The sequence below is a fragment of the Aulonocara sp. 'chitande type north' Nkhata Bay genome, linkage group LG17, assembly GCF_057382095.1.
Source record: "Aulonocara sp. 'chitande type north' Nkhata Bay isolate Kocher_YH1m ecotype deep benthic linkage group LG17, A_spYH_male_GT1.1, whole genome shotgun sequence".
NCBI classification, from domain to species: domain Eukaryota; kingdom Metazoa; phylum Chordata; class Actinopteri; order Cichliformes; family Cichlidae; genus Aulonocara; species Aulonocara sp. 'chitande type north' Nkhata Bay.
The window spans coordinates 13,652,222-13,673,647 of record NC_141360.1 but is presented as its reverse complement, the minus strand read 5'-3'; the positions used below and the strand labels follow the sequence as shown (position 1 = coordinate 13,673,647).

General features: G+C 39.9%; 2 protein-coding genes across 15 annotated transcripts; one reads left to right on the top strand and one right to left on the bottom strand.

The window, feature by feature from the left end:
• The first annotated feature begins 2,848 nt into the window (after window positions 1–2,848).
• Window positions 2,849–21,231, top strand: LOC147309744 (leukocyte elastase inhibitor-like). 11 transcript variants are annotated; one of them, XM_086270323.1, is made up of 14 exons: window positions 2,849–3,014; window positions 7,860–8,134; window positions 10,993–11,997; window positions 12,115–12,255; window positions 12,422–12,581; window positions 12,798–12,991; window positions 17,106–17,199; window positions 17,280–17,344; window positions 18,880–18,940; window positions 19,732–19,869; window positions 19,953–20,070; window positions 20,172–20,314; window positions 20,448–20,615; window positions 20,785–21,231. In XM_086270323.1, the coding sequence occupies exons 6-14, from the start codon at window positions 12,984–12,986 to the stop codon at window positions 21,193–21,195; spliced, it is 1,206 nt and encodes a 401-aa protein (XP_086126449.1). In that variant the 5' UTR covers window positions 2,849–3,014; window positions 7,860–8,134; window positions 10,993–11,997; window positions 12,115–12,255; window positions 12,422–12,581; window positions 12,798–12,983; the 3' UTR covers window positions 21,196–21,231. The 11 variants fall into 11 exon arrangements, with proteins under 11 accessions (XP_086126449.1, XP_086126450.1, XP_086126455.1 ...); XM_086270324.1 differs by lacking the exon at window positions 7,860–8,134; XM_086270326.1 differs by lacking the exons at window positions 2,849–3,014; window positions 12,422–12,581 and having other exon boundaries at window positions 7,765–8,134.
• On the bottom strand, window positions 7,368–14,571 carry LOC147309745 (protein brambleberry-like). 4 transcript variants are annotated; one of them, XM_086270316.1, is made up of 13 exons: window positions 14,385–14,570; window positions 12,727–13,187; window positions 12,404–12,532; window positions 12,121–12,306; window positions 11,804–12,026; window positions 11,310–11,426; window positions 11,045–11,224; window positions 10,652–10,858; window positions 10,466–10,565; window positions 9,738–9,799; window positions 9,504–9,631; window positions 9,279–9,400; window positions 7,368–8,881 (listed from the first exon to the last, which is right to left on the bottom strand). In XM_086270316.1, exons 2-13 carry the CDS (start codon window positions 13,024–13,026, stop codon window positions 8,752–8,754), a joined length of 1,884 nt encoding a protein of 627 aa, XP_086126442.1. In that variant the 5' UTR covers window positions 13,027–13,187; window positions 14,385–14,570; the 3' UTR covers window positions 7,368–8,751. The 4 variants fall into 4 exon arrangements, with proteins under 4 accessions (XP_086126442.1, XP_086126443.1, XP_086126444.1 ...); XM_086270317.1 differs by having other exon boundaries at window positions 12,727–12,971; XM_086270318.1 differs by having other exon boundaries at window positions 8,745–8,881; window positions 9,279–9,327.
• Window positions 21,232–21,426: the final 195 nt, after the last annotated feature.

Sequence of the window (21,426 nt, the reverse complement as noted above, 5' to 3'; positions counted from 1 at the left end):
AATGTGTTTTCTCCAGTCTGAAGTTAAAGGGGAATCTCCAAAGTTGTATTGTGGTTGAGATGGAGGTAACGACTCTGTAGACTGGTCTGAATAATGGATGTGACTTCCTGGAAGGCACTGATTTCTGCAAAGATAGCTCGAGCTGGAATGTGGATTTCATGGTCAGACTCATTACTCACTACAACAGTCAGAAAACATGGCCAACGTTGAGGTAAGTCCACAAGGCAGGTTTTTACCATGAGTCCACCAGGCAGAGAACTGGAGGTGGGGTGTTCCAGAATAACTGCTATCTCACCTTGGAATAGCCTTGTGACAAGGCATCCCTCAAGGACAGTGGTTTGGCCGGGAGTAATGGTATGTGGTTGGTCTGACTTTAAGATTACAGGAGCATACTGGTCATTTAAATTCTGGACATGGCGGAGAATTTTATAAACTGCAATGTAACCGGAACCAGTTGGCAGGAATGACTGCTCAGGGTGGGTATCACAGTGTTTGCTGTAAGCAACATCAAGAGTGTTGGTGCCAACAAGTATCATTGGGTATGATTGCTGGACATCAGGCACGACAAGGACAAGTGTATCTACATCAATGGATGAACCAAGAAAATCAGCTGGGAACGTCATGTTAATCTCAATGTATCCCAGGTAAGGTACAGCTTGTCCATTTGCTCCTTCTACTTCCAACAGATCATTTAGTGGTTTCATTGGGTGGTCTGAAAGATAAGTATTATAGAAGGCATAAGGAATGGTAGTAACCTGAGAGCCAGTATCAAGAAGACAGTTGAAATGGTTGCCCTTGATTTGAATTTGTCCTGTGCTTTTGGTCCCCACAAGCCCTTTTGGCAGCAATGGAAATTTGTTGTTCATTATGGTATCCCAGAACGGTTGCACAGTGACCAAGGCCCTGACTTTGAATCCAGAATCATCCGAGAGCTTTGTGAAATGGCTGGGATCCACAAAATAAGAACCACTCCATACCATCCAAGAAGCAATCCTGTTGAACGGTTTAACCAAACATTACTGGATATGCTAAGAACACTGACAGCTCAACAGAAATGTCATTAGAAAGATTTTGTAAAGCCCCTGGTGCATGCATACAATTGCACAAGAAATTATGTTACAGGTTTCTCACCATATGAGCTCATGTTTGGTCGCCAACCTCGCTTACCGGTGGACTTAGCCTTTGGACTACCCCTTGCCAAAGAAGGATCAACATCCCACACACAATATGTGGAAAAACTAAAGTCCCACCTGGAAGAAAGTTACAAGCTGGCCATTGAAAACTCAGAAAAAGTGATGAAACGTAACAAAAACAGATTTGATAAGAATATCACTGCATCACAGCTGAATGTTGGAGACAGAGTTCTTGTGAGGAACGTGCGGGTAAGAGGCAAACACAAGCTTGCAGATAAATGGGAGTCATCTGTGTACATTGTAGTGAAGAAAGCCGGCAATCTTCCTGTGTATACAGTTCGACCCGAAGGCCAAGACAAGCCCCTGAGGACTTTACATCGAGACCTCCTACTGCCCTGTGGGTATTTACCACCTTCTGAAAATGAAATGCTTACTAAGCAAAAGGGGAAAATGCCTGTGTTACCTGTGTCTCCTGTACATGCTGCTGCTGCTGCTGATGATGACAATGACAAAGGGGAATTCATCTCATACCTACCCGTTCCTTTCTTTGCTGAACCTGTCACATTCACAACAACCATTGACTTACCCAATACTCCGCAATCTGTTCAAGTTATCGACCAGCCAGATGACCCTGTAGTATTGGCTACAGAGGAAGCGAACACAGAGGAACCTATACCTGTACCTGTTGAAGAGGAACAAGTTATTGATAACGAAACCTTGGAAGCTGGCTTTGAGCCAGTTGAGCTTGCAGAAACCTCTCATGATGAAGAAAGTCTATCTTCTGATCCAGTTATTCCAGAACCATCCAGTAATAACTTGTCACAACACTCACCTACTGAATCAGAGCCTCTGAGTCCTGAGGCAGAACCGCCCTTAAGGCACTCAACCTGCACCAGGAATCCTCCTGATCGGCTGCAGTACATCAAGCCTGGTAAGCCTCTGTTAAAGAGCGTTCAGACCTTTCTGCATGAGTTAAGTTCTGTCTTCTCCTTCGCTCTTCAAGACGATGAAGAAGAGGATACGATGCCTTCACACCTCAGCCAACCAGTCATTCACTGCCAGCCTAGTCCATGTACAAGGACGTCCATGGGATTGAGGGGGGGGGGGGGGGAGTGTAACCATGGTACCATCTGACCCCACAAGACAGAAACCTGTCTTTGGGGGGGGGGGGGAGTGTAACCATGGTACCATCTGACCCCACAAGACAGAAACCTGTCTTTGAGTGAAGATTTAAGGTGACAGGAAATATAAATAATATAAATAGATGCAGCTTGAATCTTTACTGAAGCTCAGTATTTGAAACAGAGTTCATTCACTGTTGTAATAATGATTGAAATTATAACTTTAATATTGGCCATATTATATGTACATTACCAAAGGGAGATGACTTTAGTCTCATGAACAACATTAGCTAATTGTTATTTACTAGCTAATCTTAAATGACTGTTCAGTACAGAAGTGAAGCCCAATAATCATGATTTCACAGTCCCTTGGTCTCAGCCTCAGATGCTTATCAAATCAAAGCTCATGTAGAAACAAACAAACAAATGAACAAAAGATTTTTCCTTCATTTCTGTCAAACAAAGCTGTATGAAACGTTTCCAGCTGTTAGTGTAATGGTTGCTAGGCAACCTGGGCAGACGGAGGCTAGACCGTCCCATTTCACAAGCCTCGCACTTCCGGCCTTAGCGGTCTTTGCGTATGCGGCCCTGGTGGACCGTTAAGGCTGCGTACTTTAAGGCTGCAGACCCTGAATTGGGATACAGCCCTGGTTGGCGTTCTTGTCAGATATTGACAAATTACAGACTACATACCAGTTGACAGCATGCAATAACCCGGCCGATTCATTCACCTTTACACCCTCTCTCAATCGACTCAACGGTGAGTTATTTGTTTGTTTTGTTTTGTCACAATTAATGAAAATACGGAGCCGCGGTCGCGCATTCTAAAACGCCGGTAAGCTAATGCTAGGCTAGTGACAGTAAGTGCAATTACTGGTTTGATTTATTGAATATTGTTGTTTTTGTTTATTTCACTATGGCCGAATGTTGAATTAACGTATCAAGAGTTGAGCGAGTGATTTTATTTTTGTAGTTTTGTCCGTTTTGGATGTTTTTTGTTACTTTTCTGATTAAATGCCAAAACGGCCTATGAGACTTTTGAATTGAGTTGAACTCCCTTTAGATTATTGAACTTGTTGCGCAACACCTGTGATTAAATGTGTTAATTGATTAATTTTGGATAATGTTTATTAGCTTTGATGGGACCCATGAGAATGTTTTTGTATAATAGTATTTTGAATGAAATTCATTATAAGATGACTATAATATGTTATGATTTGTTTGGTTATTGGTTTATTGATTGTTGTATAAAATATGGCATTATTTGACTTTGTTATTTATGGATTTATGGATTTTGTTTTATCATGGCAGTCGAACGCTGTTAAAATTTAATATTGAATTTTAACAGCCTGTTGGCTAAGAAGTAGTGTTGAAACCATATCCTGGGTAGGGTGAACGCAGTGGCGTGTCTAGAAAATCTTTTTTGGGGTGGCCAGGTAGGGGCACAGATTTGGAGAAGGGTGGCAGATGTAATTGGCAGATAATGTTAAACAAAAATTCTACCAACCGTTAACCATAATTCAATAATCCTATAAACCTAATAACTGGATGCGCTTTTAACTTTTATTAGAATGAGATTTTCACCACTACAGTGAAAAGTGTTTAGATACTGTGTTGATAAAGTACAAGAGATACAATCAGTGCTTTGTCAGTTTATTCAGCATTCAAGGACAAGTATTTTTACTGACATATAGTGCACATATGTTTTGGGCTAAAACATTTTTGAACATTAAACTACAAACATTTTTAACATACAATTGGAAAATTAGCCAATGCAATGCAAAACTTATTTAAACTTATTAAAATATACTGAACTTTTAATAAGACTCTGTTACATGTTAAGAAGACAAGAAGTACAAAAACATTTGTGAACAGCAGCACTTGTAGTTGCAAAATATTTATGTTTTGAAAGAGAACATTTACTCAAGTACCTACTCTATGCTTCATTAAATATTATCAATGACTTAGAATAGGTAGATCCGCCTGTTACGGTGACGGGTGGCAAAACGTGTTACAAAGTCATCCAGGCTTAATGATCTTGCCCTTTTCCTCTCAATACTCAAAACTCCAATATTGCTAAGCCTCTCATCAGTCATAGTTGTTCGTAGATGATTTTTTCTAAGCTTTAGCACTGAAAAGCTACGTTCACAAGTAGCACTGCTGACAGGTAAAGCTAAAGCTATTCGACATAAATGAAAAAGCTGATGAAACACCTCTTTGTAAGGCTCTAGGAAGGTAGTAAACCCCAAAATACTGGAGAGTTCATTCCCACACCCTGCTCTCCTTTGAACAACCTTTCTAGCTTGATACAGCTCATGTTTGAGGTCTTCAATATCACAGTCATACAGACCAGCCAAGCTTACAACTATTTCCTCTGACAAAAAGCTCTTACTCTTGGGGTTTAGTGCCTGTATACCCCGCATAATATCACAATTGGTCTTGTTGAAGCGCTTCTCCATCTCTGCATGTACATGGTTAAGAATGGGGTAAAATACTTCCCTCTTAAACTTGTCCTTGTCATCCTCCTTACACCTGTGTTGCCCGATTGGAGAATCTACAAAATAACCCTTTAGCCTGAGGCTCTCTCTCTGCATCCTTCTCTTAACTGTCTCAGAGGCAACAGTACACTGTTCTGCAATATCCATTGCGTCTTGCCACAGCTCATCAAAACAGGATTCACTTCTATATTGGTCCAAGGTGTCTTGAAGTGCATGAATTAGGTCTACAGCCTTTGCTAGATCAAGAGATGGAGACTGAAGTACATCAGAAAGCAACTTAATTTCCCCTAGAATTTTTCTAAATGTGGATAAATTGCCAATAAATGTGAGGTCAATTTGTGCCAACAGACCCCGTGCCTCCACTGATCTGTCACCTGTCACCAAATAATCCCCAAACACCTAGTTGTGCACAAGTCTGTAAATGATTCTTTAAATCAGCTGTGTTGAAGTATGGAAACATCTGAAACCAGGAGGACCAGAACTGCACATCCCTACATTGAACATGGCACAAACTTTGGTAATATTGATGTATAAAGAACAACACTGGCTGATGATGAAATGCAGTCAGCTGGCATGGCGACACTGCCAGTATTAACCTGCAACCAAATCTGCAGCTCCACACAGCAATGTTACGACTTGGATTATATCTTATAACTAATAACTCTTATGCTAGCTCCCCCCAGTAGCCTACTGAAATATTCGGCGGTTGCAATAATTCTTTAAGTGTTATTTTTTCCTTGGTATTCTAATTTCACCGAAGTTTACTAAACTCAACAAACTTAATATTACTTACCAGGACATTTATTCTCCATATTCTTTCGCTGGAAAATAGCTTTCTGTGGTATGGGCTCAAAATGTGGTCATAAATATTTTATACTTGTAAAAAAGATTTGTATGTGTAAAAAAGATTTGTGTGTGCGTAAAAAAGATTTGTATGTGTAAAAAGAATTTGTGTGTGCGTAAAAAAGATTTGTATGTGTAAAAAAGATTTGTGTGTGTGTGTAAAAAAGATTTGTGTGTGTGTAAAAAAGATTTGTGTGTGTGTGTAAAAAAGATTTGTGTGTGTGTAAAAAAGATTTGTGTGTGTGTAAAAAAGATTTGTGTGTGCGTAAAAAAGATTTGTGTGTGCGTAAAAAAGATTTGTATGTGTAAAAAAGATTTGTGTGTGTGTGTAAAAAAGATTTGTGTGTGTGTAAAAAAGATTTGTGTGTGCGTAAAAAAGATTTGTGTGTGGACTTAGAAAAAAAACCCCTGCAAGTTACAAGTACGGATTTTTGACCCTATTTTTCTGATTGGTCAATGTCATGTCAATCACACATGGAACAATCCAATCAGAGAACAGATGGGTTAGGCTGTCAGAGGGGCGCTTTTTTGAACTGCAGGTCCTTGAAGGGTGATACCGTTTGAAGCTGGAGGATCGCTATATAAATATCCGATAGCAGCTAGGTCACCTAACTTTCAGTAGCTGTTGAAAGGAAAAAGTTGTGGTATATCAGTGGTTAGAAATAACATTATTACTTTAGGATTAGTTTAACACAAAGTCAGGGCTGACCCAGGACCATTGCTGTGAGTCACAGTGCGCAGCATAAAAGTCCTTTCACGTCGGATGCAGGATACGCTGCTAATGCTAACTGCTAACTAAAAGCAAAGGATCCAGAATTTGTTACGCTGGCTGCTGGGCTCTGTGGGTTTTTGCAGCTGCTCTACCTGTACTAGATGCACCTGCTCCTTGTCTTTTCTATCTCTGACTTTATGTCCTCTACAAGAGTTTTTTTTTTTTTTTTTTTTTTTTTGCTAGTTCTTCAAATGCTCAATAAAAACATGTATGCTAATTCAAACCGAAGAAAGCTTTGTGATGAAGACTGTCATTTCCAAAACACTACCCACCCCCACCCCGCGGTCCGCAGTGCTGTTGAAAAGGCTGTTGAAGTCCCTGTATTAAACACGTAGACCTGTGACACAAAAATCACCAAACTTGGACGACCACAGACTGTTTTCCTTCGTGGTGATGAAGGAAAACGCTGGGTTGGCATGTAAAAGGGCATTTATTCCCTTCAAAGACCTGCAGTTCAAAAAAAGCGCCCTTCTGACAGCCAAACCCATCTGTTCTCTGATTGGATTGTTACATTTGTGATTGACATGACATTGACCAATCAGATGAAAGGAAGAAAAATAGGGTCAAAATTCATACTTGTAACTTGCAGGGTTTTTTTTTTGGCTAAGTCCACACACATTTTTTTTATGCACGCACAAATCTTTTTTTACACATACAAATTCTTTTTACGCACACAAATCTTTATTTTTTTAAACACATACAAATCCTGATTTACAAGTACAAAATATTTATGACCACATTTTGAGCCCATAGGAAATGGGCTGCTTCACTCTTGTAATCCAGGTGCTGGCACAACATAACATTCAGAAATCAGAATTGTTTTGACTTAGTTTGTTATTGAAGGGTTTGGGATTTGATTGATCCAGCTTATATAATTGAGCATTATGTGGGCTAGTGTTTTGTTTTTGTTTTTTTGTTTTTTAAACTAATCAGAGCAAAATAAATATTTTATATTTGCAATGTGTCTCAAGTGTCCTACCCTTGAAATGAAAGACATGTCACAGATTGAGATTTTTATTTCTCTATATGTTCATATGCCATAAAAACAAAACAAGGATTCAGTTCTGCTGGACAGCACTACTCATGCTTCACTTTATAACAGACACAGAACCCTGATGTATACAGAAGTGTATAGATCAGGGTTGGGGAACCTTCAGGCCTCAAGGGCCAGTGTCCTGCAGGTTTTAGATGTCCTTGATCCAACACAGCTGATTTAAATGGCCAAATTACCTCCTCAACATGTCTTGAAGTTCTCCAGAGGTAATGAACTAATATTTGATTCGGGTTTGTTGAACCAGGGTGCTATCTAAAACCTGCAGGACATTGGCCCTTGAGGAATGCAGATCCTCATACACAAACGACTGCACCTCAAAACACCAGCCTATTTAAAAACGTGAGGTTTGCAGATGGCATGGTGATCATGAGACTTGTGAAGGTTGGTGATGAGTCTGCATACCAATGAGGGGTTAAACAGCTGAACATGCTCCTTCAGGTTTCAGGGATCCAGTCTGTTGCCACCTAATACAAAATTATCAAAGAGGCCCAGAAGAGGATGGACCTCCTGCACCAGCTCAGGAGTTATTGGTCCATTTCTACTCTGCAGTAATCCAGTCTGTTTACTGCATGACCATCAGTGTATTAATCAAACCAAAGAGGACGAGAACAGACTACAGTGGACAAGTCAGGTCTGCAAGAAACGATTTGTACAAACTCAGAATTAGGAAACACTCACACCCAGGATACAACCTCTTCCAGTTCCTCCCTTTGGTAGGTGCTACAGAACAGCTTTTCACAGGCCATTGCTTACATGTTGTCTCTACTAAAACGTCCACCACAGCTTTTACTGAAACAAACCATGCAGTAAATACTCTTTGGTTATACCTATATTACACATACTCAAATTGATTGATTGATAGGTAATTTATTTCAACATGTGAACAATATACAATATACAAGTACATTTAGAAAAGAAATGAGAAAAAAAATATACTATACAAATTCACATAACTCTCTCCCTCCATCTATATATAGAACCAGTTACCCACCACTATGAATAGGCTATACATGTTCATCTGTGGCACATTGCTACTGTCTGTTTCCATGTTCTCTTAGGTACATTGAAAGCAATAAAGAGCATGGAATTAAGAAAAAACTGAGCCCAGTTCCTTGTGTGTACATGCACATACTCTGACAAAGCTAATTTTGATAAGTTTTCATTTTTATTAAACACGAAAGCTAAATAAACGTCTAAAAACCATTTAAAATATCTACAGATGTAATTTTCATTCAGCAATCTTACTGCTGTCTGCAGTGCAGACAGAACTTAGTAAAAACAATATTTCATTACTGTATACAGTTTTTACAGACAAAGACGGCTGAGCCTGTTAAAACTGGACATACGAGGAGTGCCCCCCTTCGTGGACTCTGCAGTACTCCTGTCCTGGCACGGCTCTCTTCTTACAGACTTTTCCTCTTTTTGTGAGGCCATTGCACAGCTGACGGCCTGACACTGAGCTGAAGGCAGAAAAACAGAAAGATGCCCTTTAACAATTCATATTTCCCCTTTACTCATTATAATGAGGTTATATTGGAGGGTAATTATTAATTCCACAGTTTCAAATAATGAGGTCAGTATACATTGAAACAACTCCTATAGGCCAAAAGCTCTTGGAGACTCTTACTTCTATTTCTGTATGATTTCAGTGAAAACTGGTATCGGTAACATAGCGATGAACTGGCAGCTAGAATCCCTAACATGACATGCTCATTTCAAATGTCAGGGTTACACACACACACACACCCACACACACACACCAAAGTACATTAAATCACAGTCCATATAAACAATTTAGCTCTTCAAACAGAAAAAAATAAATAAATAAAATATGTGCATGTAACTGGAGCTACTGACCTGTTGCTGACTAACGATGGAGTGGGTCTTGCACTTCGTGAATCATTCCCTAAATCAGGCGAGTCAGTGACTGAATCAAAAACACCTTCCAGGTTACTCAGGGGTATATCGTAACAAAGAGCCTAAAACAGATTTCAATTAAACAATATTTGTCTTGCTTGCCACTAGTGATGCACTGAGAATACAGTTTTTGCATTTCTGAAAGCATTAACTCAGTTTGCTTACCGCTAAAGAAAGTGGCTTTGGTATAAACCTGGGAGTGGAGTGATTTGGTTTACCAATTACTGGCATAAGCCTCGACTCTGGCGTAAGCTTCCTCTGAGGTGGAGACACAGCTGATATGCCAAGTTCACCTGAACACAAACATGTTTGACAGCAAAACTGAGAAGCTGAATTTATAGAAAGAGCACTGCTCTTGAACAGGATTCACTGTAAAAAGGTTCAGCATGTGTTTCCCACCTGATAAAAAGCTGTCCGGATTCAATAGGTCGTCTTCCTCAATGATGTCATCTTTTTCATCTCTGAGCACAAAAGGATAGAAAATAGGTCCAATAGATGCAAAAGGAATCATTGTTAATTTGGTGTAGACAATAATACATGTTCTACTGCCTGAAGCTCTTACTGACCGTGTAGAGTTCAAAATTCATTTTTTACTCGAACAAATCATCAGTTACCAGTTTGAGCACTGACCAGTGAACTCAAGAGTTTCTGATTGAGTCGGATTAAATCATTAGCTAAGTTTAACATCTACAACATTGTGCTCATTTAATAAATTACTGTCTCTATATCAGGGGTCCCCAATCCCAGTCCATGAGGGCCGGTGTCCCTGCAGGTTTTAGATGTGTCCTTGATCCATCACAGCTGATTTAAATGGATAAATTACCTTCTCAACGTGTCTTGAAGTTCTTGGTAATGAACTAATCATGTGATTCAGGTGTGTTGACCCAGGGTGAGATCTAAAACCTGCAGGGACACCAGCCCTCGTGGACTGGGATTGGGGACCCCTGCTCTATATTATAATTGATAGCTGCAACCAGTGTCCATCAGCAAGCAGACGTCACCCCTCTTCCATGTCCAGTTTCAAAACACCAAGATGGTGATGGCCTTAACATTCAGTGAAGTCCGTTAAATTGAACATTTTCAAAGACCAATACGCAAGTTGCAGTTCTAGTGTGCAACATACTCACTTCTGCGGTTCCACAATGGTGCACGAGCTGAGTAGCAGTGGACTGGTCAGCTTTTTCGTGATCTTGAAGCATGCCCACAGCTGATTCACAAACCAGTGACCTGCAGAAACAAAATTCACACTGTGACAAATGCTTCAGAAAACTGCAGCTAATGTATTTTCCTCATAAGTGACTTTATGTTTATACCCAGAGACAGAGTGAGCAGCAGCAGGCTGAGGCTGGTGAGATCCAGCGCTGGCTGCTGGTTGACTTCAGCAACTGCATTCAGAGGCACAGTTAGCAGCAGCATGGCTCGAGAGAAACCAGGACAGTGCAGGAATGTCAGCAGGACTGCACACAGTACAAAGTAGCCTGTGTGTGTGATGCACGTCCATATAGCTGTCAGACTTAAACCTGTTCAAGCAAAAAGCACAAGAAAAAGAATTCTTAAGTCATACAGAAACCTTTTTTTTTTTAGTCAAAGAGAATGTAAAGAATTAATTTCTAAATATGTCCTGCTGACAGTCAATTATCCAACTTCTCTGTAGCAGGAAAAGACCCTATAAAAAGGGAGTGTGCCCTATGGCTGCCGTGTCTCACCTGCCCATCCGAGGTAGCCCTGGATCATGTGAAGCCTGTCCTCTATGCGGCTCTGCATCTTATCGAGGTAGTGCAGCATGCCTCCCAGGGTGCTGTTCATGCGCTCCAACTTGTTCATCAGGTCAGTGTAGTACTGGGAGGTCTGATCCTGATACTGCAGAAACTCTATCATACTGTGGTCTACTCAGCCACATACAAAAAGATATGTAAGCACATTGCTTGGGGGGGATAGTTTTATAAACTACAAATGATTTCAGCCATTTACCAATTTTCTGATAGATGTCCTGAGCTTGGTGTCTTACATCTGCCAGGTCCTTGACAATCGCCTTGTAGCTGTCCTGCACCTCAGAGCCCTGGATTTGAAGATGCTCGCTCACATTCTCTAAAATAAAATAAAAAAAATAAAATAAAAAAAAATAAGGTGGACAGAAAGAATAAAATCCATGCTACATGATGTGGCATCAGGTGTGTTTACAGAGTTTTCTTAAAGAGAATTGCAGTTCAATATTTTATCTTATTTAAAAGGGGAAAGTTAAAACTTCCAGAAGTCATTCAGCACATCGAACTGTATCAGGTCATTTTCGAGTACTTCGACAAACAGTTTCTTTTATCCATGGTCAGTAGTAAACCCATTTACAAACTGCTGCAATTTGACTGTTAGCACATGAAAAGAGCCTTTATGTCGGATTATTTGCAGTCGCGCCCAAAGTCAATTTTAACAGAATAGAATAAAAATACAGAAAAATGTAAAATTCTCACCCATTCTTTGTGTAATTCCCTGAATGAGCTGAGCTACCAACTCCTGTCCAGAGGCGATGAGAGCTTTTTCCTGACCCAGACGCTCCAGGTTGTCCCTCAGTGAACTCGTCATCTGCTCCTGGCCCTCGTGGAGCTTCCCCTGTTGAGCCTGCAGAACACTGTGGCCTTCAAGCAGCTTGTCCAGTGATGCTGCAGTCAGTTCTTTCAACTCTACCTGGCCCTCCTGTTTGAAAATGATCCATGAATCCAAGAAACCACTGATTTGCAAAATAAAAATAATTTTATTTATTTATTTTTTTTTTTAAACCCAGCCTTACCTTCAGGTCCTTCATTGCATCTAGCTGGCTGGTGGCTGTGGAGATGAGTGCATTGACTGTGTGCTCTGCTCTGCGCCGGAAAAGCTGCTGTCGAGTTGCATAACAAACGGAGCGCGCTCGGTTGCTCACTATGTGGTAAGCATTCCATGTATCTGAATCCATGTCTGCTGTGCACTCTTTGATGGTCTAACACATAAAATTGAGATTAGCACACAACATTATATATTTTTTCATTATATTTTTAAAGCCATTTCTGACAAGTACTACAAGATCGTATTTTTACCATCTCCTCTGTGCATAGGTACGTCTGGCGCCCCTCAATCTCTGCCTGGCAGTTAAACAGTTCCACTCCGAGCTTTGCGAGCTTTTCTTCTGAGAGGCTGTCACAGCTCGACTTTAGCCGAGCGATCACCTACAGGAGGAGACGAACCAGAGAAACATGATTCCTCTGTTTAAACAATGTATTGAAAACTGTGCCATGAGAATTTTATATGAAAGACACTTAATAACACTGTTGCCCAGCCTTCTCCAAACTCAAACCTAATATTGTTCAAAAACATTTTATTTGTCCGTTGGATTAAATACACATTTTCAAGGCCCACATACCCTGTAATGACAGCTGTCCAATGGGCTGAGCTCCATCTGCTTTGCCTCAGCTAAAAACTTCTCATCTGCAGTTGCCATCTCAAACTGAGCGTCTTTGGCAAGATGTGCTGGAGCCACTGCAGCTGGTTGAAGAGGCGCTGCTGCTCGAGGTGCCTCTGTCAGCCTCAGCCACTCAAACAGCTCGTTGACCGCGAGACACTGACAGGCCAGCAGGAGGTGCAGGTAGTGGATGAGGTGACCCATGTCTGGATCAGAACATGACAAGGTGCGCATGCAAATCATCAAACATGGGAAATACATTTCTCATAATCCCTGCAACCACACTACACTGTGCTCACTGCCCACACCATGGAGCCTGACTGGCATTTGCCAGAGAATACCAGAATTAGCAGGCCCACCACTGATGTTCTCTGCTGCACAACATTGCCTGGCCTCATGTAGCGAGAGTATGAAGGTAGTTCCTGGAGGAGGACAGAGTTGATATTACTGACTGGCCCCCCATGCTTTCCTTACCTTAATCCAGTAGAACACCTGTAGAACATTATGTTTCAACTAATTGAACACCAGCAGGTTGCATCTTAGACTGTCCGGATCTGGGAGGAGATTCCCTCAGGATACCATCACCATGCCCGGACCTTGTCAGGCATGCTTACAAGCACATTGGGCAGGGGGCAGGCAGGGGTCCATACAAATTACTAAGTACCATTATGACTAGCTGCAATTAAAATTTCCACAAAGTGGACTAGCCTGCTGCATCATTTTTTTACTTTGATTTTAAATATGTCTTTGAATTCAGCCCTCTGTAAGGTGATCATTTTCATATCAGTGTAGATATGCAGCATGATTTTTTTTAACCCTCAGATCTGATGTGTTGCTTTAATTTTCTTTTTTGTTGTTGAGCCGTGTACAAAAAGCAACAGAGCAAATCAGCCAACGCATCGAAACTATTGACCAGTGGAGAGAAGAACTAAAAATGTTTAACCAACTTAAATCCTGTGGATGTTAGGTGGTCGTATCGTAACACCCCTTGATAACGTGCCTAAACCACAGGGCAAAACCTGCTCAGGGACAGCTTTAGCAAAGAGCCCAAGGCAATGACCCGAGCACCAAACTGCCCAGAGCTCATTCCACTCAGGCATTTATGGAAATGTCCGGACTGGTCAGAGCTGTTCTGGTGGTGAGACCGTCAGCTACAAAACATTAGCCAGGTGGTTTCAACATTGTTGATGATCTGTGCATATTTAAACGAATATTGTGACGATGTTTAGCATTTAGCATTCTGTATATGACTATAAAGTGTTTCTGCTGCATTGGATGCATTAGACAATGTGGAAATAACAACTACCATTTATTTCTCTGATTGAATGAAGATCCTACCGAGGCTTGCCCAGGCATGCCCACTGCTGCAGCGCTCTGCTGAATACTTGCAGTAACATCATTTAATTAACAAATAATCACTTTTGCATGACTTAAACGGGACGGAAACGAAGCTAATTAGCTTACTGTAAAAATGTTAAGTTGTTTTCCCCGATTTTAAAATACTGCAGTCATTAAAAAAATAACAAAACATTAGCTATCATATTTTGCGAAATGTATGAACAGTTAAAATAAAAACGCCCTATTAAATGCATAAAATAGAATAATTTGTAAACAAATACCTGTTGTTCAAGGAGGTCCTTGACAAGGTAAAACACTCGCCCCCGTCCCCCTCACACAGCTGATTCAAATGACAGACACTAACTTTCTTCAACCCGTTTAAAGCTTCTCGTCACGACGAGGCCACAACCAATGGAATGGCAGACGTTCTTTAAAAAGGTGCGTTTCATTTATTTCACGGTTGAAACGTCCTGGACACGGCGGGAAAAAAAAAACCCGGTATGCGCGGAATGTTTCGCAGAGGATGCTGAGCGGCGCCGCCCACCTGGAACAGCAGCGACAGTGAAGTAAAAACCAAACGAACCAACAGTGGAGCTAGAGTCAGCTGGTTGGCTCTGTGTATGCTCTGGGTGCATCCACGGTTTAAATTTAACTTCTGTTTGCGGTTGCCAAAACGCCGGATATTAGCAAATCTGAAACACAAATCAGGTGAATAAATGTCCCACCGCCAGCGTTACCCGGTTTTGTTCACGCTATCGTGTTTGTGTCACTGTGTTACTTTATAGTTGTCCAGTCAAAAAGATTGGACATTTGATCACGCCCCATTGTCTTTTTTTAATTAATTTATTTATTTTTTTTATGTTCCATTGTCCAGTTATGCTTTTACTGCATTGGCCATGTGTCTGGGCTTTTGACCTGTTGAAAAATGATGCCGTTGCCAGTCAGGTTTTTTGATAGTATTGCATGGTGGATCAAAATCTGATGGTATTATGGCAGTTTTGGCAAGATCAAAAACACCACTGGCTGAAATGCAGCCCTAAACCATGACAGAACCTCCACATGTTTTACCGATAGCTGTAGACACTAACTCTTGTACCTCTTTCCTGACCTCCTCTGGACATCATTTGAACCAAAAATTTCACATTTAGATTCATCAGTTCATAAGACCCGAGCGTCTGATTTTCAACCTAGTTCTTGTTTAATTTGCATACCTCAGCCTCCTGATTTCCCTTCCTTAACAATGGCAAACCGTCTTCCACAGAGACAATTTCTGATGAAACCGAAGAGCCCAAAGCATCACACATGCAGGGTGGAAGCAAAAGATAAAGTATTGATGGGTGACTCAAGATGTTTGCACATTACTGTAGATTCAAATATTAAAGTGTCAAATTTAAAATGGGAAGAAAAAGATTTACAAAAAATCAAAAACAGATGCACTCCAATATTGAACTTGTATGTTTGTTATGAAAAAATCAGACTACAACTAAATTTGCAAGAAAACACACCCTTTCTCTGGCTCCATAATTAAACTTCAAATGGCCCAAATATGCCATAATAGTCAGTAGATCATGCTACATGATGTCATAGTCTGCTTGTTTTTTAATACATCTGGATTACAGTATACACTGATATTAGGTGTAGCTCACTTTTTTTAAATTTAAATACAGTATACCTGTCTGGCAATCAGTTCTATATTCATTAAGACTGTAATGTCAGAGTGACTCTCTCAGTTACTGAAATAAGGTGTTTCTAATATTCTGTCAGGTAAGTAACGGTCTCGAATCATTTTCCAAACAAAACATAGGAAAAGCTTTCAGTATCAACATAGTCAAATTTACATTTTTACATATACAAAAATACACTGCTTCCTATTAAAGTGTTTCCATTACAAGGGTAATTCAGATTCCTGAATTAGTAGGTATGATGTTGTGTAGAAACATGTACAACACTAATAACAACACTATAATATCGATCAACAAAAACGCAACAATTTTTTTTTTTCTTAAATTTTATTTCTGCATTTAAATTAAACATAACATGCTTATACAAATCAACCGAGAACAATTACTGTCTTTAACATTTGTGAACTTATAAGCATGAAAAGAAAAAAAAGAGGAAAAAAAAAAGAAAAAGAAAAAAGAGGAAAAAAACAACCAAAAAATAAATAAATAAATAAAAAAATTATAACAATATTAACTAAATAAAGAGTGAAATAGACTAAAAAACGATTTTAATTCTATATTAATCCAGGTGTACCCCAACAAACACTTAAATTATTGTCTCTGCAACATGTGTCCAAACACCACTGTTATTTTTTCCACTGCATCTTTAGTGGGGTTTATTCATATTTTCATGTGCGCTTCTATTGACTGTCTTTGTTTAATTGGGAGACTGGCAGTTGAGTGTGAGTCACGTGTTTCTAGGTTCAGTCAAACCAACAATATTCAGTTGCTCATTGACCACATACAGTGATACAGGCTGCAGTCCAAACACGAGAGAAATCGGATGTGCACACTGACTGGTTTCTGTACTTAAGCCTTTTTTTGTCCTGCAAACCCAGAACTGGGTAAAGGATGCCGTTTCATAATGACCTATGACAGGGAAACCAGGCTGTGGCAGCATTTTACTGGAGGAGGGAGGGGAATTTGATTACTGACCACCTGTCAACTAGGATTTATCATATATGTGTGAGTTTGTTTTGTTTTTTTGCTTTAACCTGATTTCTCATAGTAATCGGGTTTCTCATATGCATGGACACAAAGATCTGAACACAAATTGATTGTCTTTGGAGTGGTGACGTTTTTAGTGTTGATTCTTGTCTGGATTCATTCCCTGAGTTTATTTATTTTTGGTCTGTAAAATGTACACAGTTTAATATCTTCAAACAACAACGTGTGAAACCCTTGTTACAGTGGAAAATGCGTCATCATGGTGATTTTTAATCACTGGCATCATGTTATCTCGATGTTCCTGCTGTAACCTGCTGCCTGCTTTGGTTTCAGATCAAAATGGACCCTGAGATGGACTCTCAGCTTAAGATTGGCTTTATCGGTGCAGGGAACATGGCGTTTGGCATCGCCAAAGGCATCTTATCCGGTGAGTGTAGAGAGAACTGAAGAAGTGAGGAGGACTGGAATGAAGGACACATTAGTATTTAACAAATGTTCTCTTTGTAGGAAATGTCCTTCCTGCAAACGTCAAAGTTAGTGCACCATCCTCAAGGAATCTGGGACGCTTTCAGGTATTGTGGAGGTTTTTTTCCATCTTGTTTATTGTTCTATCATTTAAGTTCTCAGTGTGAATCATTTTGCATTGAAGTAAGCAGTTATGGTGAAGATCAGTTTACAGTTCAGTCTAAAACTAGTGAAGCAGCCAGTTATTTTTAAGCAGCGTAAGTATTTGTAACATTTTTACCTTTTCGTAGACATGGTCCCTATTCTGGGAATCAGGTTTACTAACAACTGAATTTTTTAACTCTGAGATGAGGAAAATTCTGGCTTTTCTGTTCCAGAAAGACGGTTAACTTAAACTTTGAGTCAGTCAATCGGTAAACTCTGTGAACTTAACCTGCTCTGAGTTTCTTTCTCTTCCCTCTTGCTGCACCTAAAACGACTGACTGACATCCACGTTCATTTCTTCATTCATAAAGTCACCATCAGAGGACATACTGGAGTAAATGAAACTGCAAAAGTTTGTTTTAAAAATGCTAAAATCCCAGTTAGATGATGTGGGGTTTTTGTAATTAACATGAGCACTTTTACGATCATTCATTCGTCTATATTTAGGGATGGAAATGGCGATTACATCATTGATCTATGACCTGGTCAGAATATAAAATCTGTGCTCCCCATCTTTCTAACGCTAATACTTTGTATAATAATGCAGGTGTCAGGCTGTCAGTTAGGTTCCTGTACCGCTAACATTTACTGTAGCAATCTGTTTCAATCAAACGTATATAAAACTGATCAATGATCAATCATTTGTCCTTATTAAAAAAAAAAATGTCTGCCACAGCTGGGATGTTGGGGATGATGTGACTGTGAACCTGACATGACTTTAAGGCAAAACTGCACAGTCTGTTTTCTAAGCAGTTCATGTTAAAATGTGGTCACAGGTTGAAATTCAGTCATTAAATGATGCCTCCATGTTTTGAAAGGTACAATGTCTGAAATTCAGAATCTGAACTCGATGTATTTTCTACTGAAAATCACCTTAAATGGTCTCATTGGGTCAGCCTGAACCAGATCCACATAAAGGTTTCTTGTCAAAGGTTATTTTAAGGATCATTAAAGCGCGTCCTGACCAGAGTCCATTTATCAGTCTCAGTGTTAATGAAGTCAGAGATCATTTTTTAAGTCAGTTCCTAGATTACGGCCATCGTCTTTCGGCTTGCATCAATAGATCAGTGCATCAAAGTTTAGTTTAGATTTTAAAAAACAAGGAAGCGTTGGATTTCTCAAGCCCGGTGTGAAACCACTGGGTTTTATGAAGGGGTATTACAATTTTTCACAAGCCCCAAATGTTTGTTTTTTTTTTCTTTTCAGTTGTCACTAAAGCTGACATGGGAGGTCTTCTGGCTGTCACAGCTAATCATAAGTGTGGAAAGCTGACAAACAGAAAGTAAAGTCATATCTTAGCAACACTGTGACCAATAGAAATAAAAACCTTATTGCATCTGGCCACTACAGGGCACCGCAATAAACAATACTGCATTTTCTCTTAACCCCTTGTTATTTTTGTCACTTAAGTTAACTTTGTCTCTCCTCTGAGCATCAGCTCAGCCCTGGCCATGGTCTACCTGGGAGCTAAAGGAGACACTGCAGCTCAGATCGCTCAGGTCAGCTCACTGTCACTTGTTAGTTGCACCAGCTGTCAGTTGATCGGCGAGCATGATTGTGCAACTTCAAGCCCTCGTTACAGTTTAAAAGCAGTCAAATGTGGCTGTCTGTGTTTTTCTATACAGAAGAAATAATTTTATTTTGTTGTTTTGATTTGTCTTTATATATATATATGTATGTATATATATATATATATATATATATATATATATATATATATATATATATATATATATATATATATATATATATATATATATATATATATATATATATATGTGTATATATATATATGTGTATATATATATATATATATATATATATATATATATATATATATATAATATAAAAAATCTGAACTTTTTTGCTACAAGAGTGCTGGCTGGCTGAATAGTAAACTAACTAATAAACTAATAATTCTTGTCCTCGGTAGATTTATAAATAAATAAATTTTGGGGTTTCATTTAACATCTTTGAAAAGCTTAATTTTCTATGTATCCAAAACACTGAACCCCAAGATGTTTCCAGTGGGACATCAGAAATTTGTGTCTACCATATGAGGATGGAGTGTGTTATATAAATGGCATGAAAGTCCATAAAACGCACAAGCAGTATAGTTACTGAGAGCATGATGTTCAGTGAGACTGACAGTGTGTTAAATGTTATTATTAAACCTGATGCTGAAAGAATAAAGTTGTCCAGTTTCTACCTTTGGACCATAAATTGTTACATTAGGGTCGCTCAGGCTCAGTGTCACATCCTTTCAGTCTTTGTCTTCAATGCCACACAGGCCCTCTCATTCAGCTCAGGTGAAGGCGTCCATGCAGACTTCCAGAAACTGAACGCTGACATCAACTCACCATCTGCATCCTACATCCTGAAACTAGCCAACCGTCTTTATGGAGAAAACACTGCCCACTTCCTCCCAGTGAGTGTCCACATCAATGATTCTCTTCATAAAGTTCTTCATTACAAAGACTGGATTAATAAACAGATGTCTGCTCTCTGCAGGACTTCCTTGACGCCACACAGAAGTACTACCAGGCAGACCTGAAGACTGTGGACTTCATCGGAGCTCCAGAGGCGTGCAGAGCAGAGATCAACAGCTGGGTCGAGCAGCAGACAGAAAGTGAGAATGTGCATCTTCCACAGCCTGAACAGCAGGGAATCATTTTAGCATCCTCTGTGGATTATAATGAAATATTGTTGTGTTTCTGTATTTCCTTTCAGATAAGATAAAAGACCTTCTGAAGCCAGGAACAGTCGACGCAGATACCAGACTGGCTCTGGTCAATGCTGTCTACTTCAAGGGCAACTGGAGGAACCCGTTTAAAGAGGCAAACACCAAAGAGATGCCCTTTAAAATCAAACAGGTAGAAATTTAACTGAAGGTTACAAAATCTGGACTCAAAGTCTGAATACAGGAAACTGTAAAATGTTTAAGGTAAACACCATCAGAAGCTTTATGATAACATGATCTGGTCGCCTGGATTTCCTGTGTGTCAGAATGAGACCGTACCAGTCCAGATGATGCACCAGAGGAAGAAGCTTCCCTACAACTACATTGCTGACCATGATTTGCAGATTATGGAGCTGCCCTATGTGGGTGAGGAGCTCAGCATGTTCATTCTGCTGCCTAAGGAGTCCTCAGACGGCTCAGGCCCTCTGCTGAAGGTACACAGCCTAGAAACAAGTTCCTGTAAAGAAAAGACACAAAAACTCTTCTGCTTCACTTCAGTTTACTTAAATTTGATCATTTAACAGACTGCTTCTGATTTCATGGATAAAATGAATTTAAATATGAGCAAAAGAAATATGACAAAATGTATTAACTGTGTTCCAGCTGGAGAAGGAGCTAACACAGGAGAGGCTGAATGAATGGACCGACAGGAAAAACATGGAAGTTGATTTAGAAGTTCTTGTTGACCTGCCAAAGTTCAAGCTGGAGGAAGACTACGAGCTGAATGAACCTCTGACTAAACTGGGTATGAAGGACGTGTTCTGTGCAGGAAGCGCTGACCTGTCTGGCATGAACGGTGAAGGGGGGCTCTTCCTGTCTACGGTGGCCCACAAGGTCTTTGTGGAGGTGAACGAGGAGGGCACACAGGCCGCTGCAGCCACAGGTGTTGTGTCCAGGAATCTTAGTTCTGGATGGACCAGATACTTCACAGCAGATCACCCCTTCCTCTTCTTCATCAGACACAACGAGACCAAGTCCGTCCTGTTCTTTGGCAGATTCTCATCTCCTCAGTAGACAGAAGCAGCAGAGGAAGATGATGTTGCAATTCAAATAAATACATCTATGAAATAAAGTAAATGGAGTTTTGTGTTGTGATGTTTTGCTATTTATAAAACTGTATTTTTCTCTGGAACATTTTATTACTTAATCAGACACACACGTGTCTCTTTTATTAAAAACAAAATGTTCTTTTACAAAATAGATGGTACTTGTATAAAATCACAAGTTCCACCAGCTTTAGAGAAC

Bases quoted from the DNA above. Each gene is read 5' to 3' on its own strand.
- LOC147309744 (XM_086270324.1), top strand. The intron at 20,071-20,171 runs GTGAGAATGTGC...ATTTCCTTTCAG, and splicing joins GGTCGAGCAGCAGACAGAAA to ATAAGATAAAAGACCTTCTG. The intron at 20,616-20,784 runs GTACACAGCCTA...ACTGTGTTCCAG, and splicing joins GCTCAGGCCCTCTGCTGAAG to CTGGAGAAGGAGCTAACACA.
- LOC147309745 (XM_086270316.1), bottom strand. From the start codon at position 13,026: ATGTATTTCCCATGTTTGATGATTTGCATGCGCACCTTGTCATGTTCT. The intron at 11,225-11,309 runs GTAAATGGCTGA...GTGGCTGAGTAG, and splicing joins GGACATCTATCAGAAAATTG to ACCACAGTATGATAGAGTTT. The intron at 8,882-9,278 runs GTCAGTAGCTCC...TTCTGCCTTCAG, and splicing joins CCATCGTTAGTCAGCAACAG to CTCAGTGTCAGGCCGTCAGC.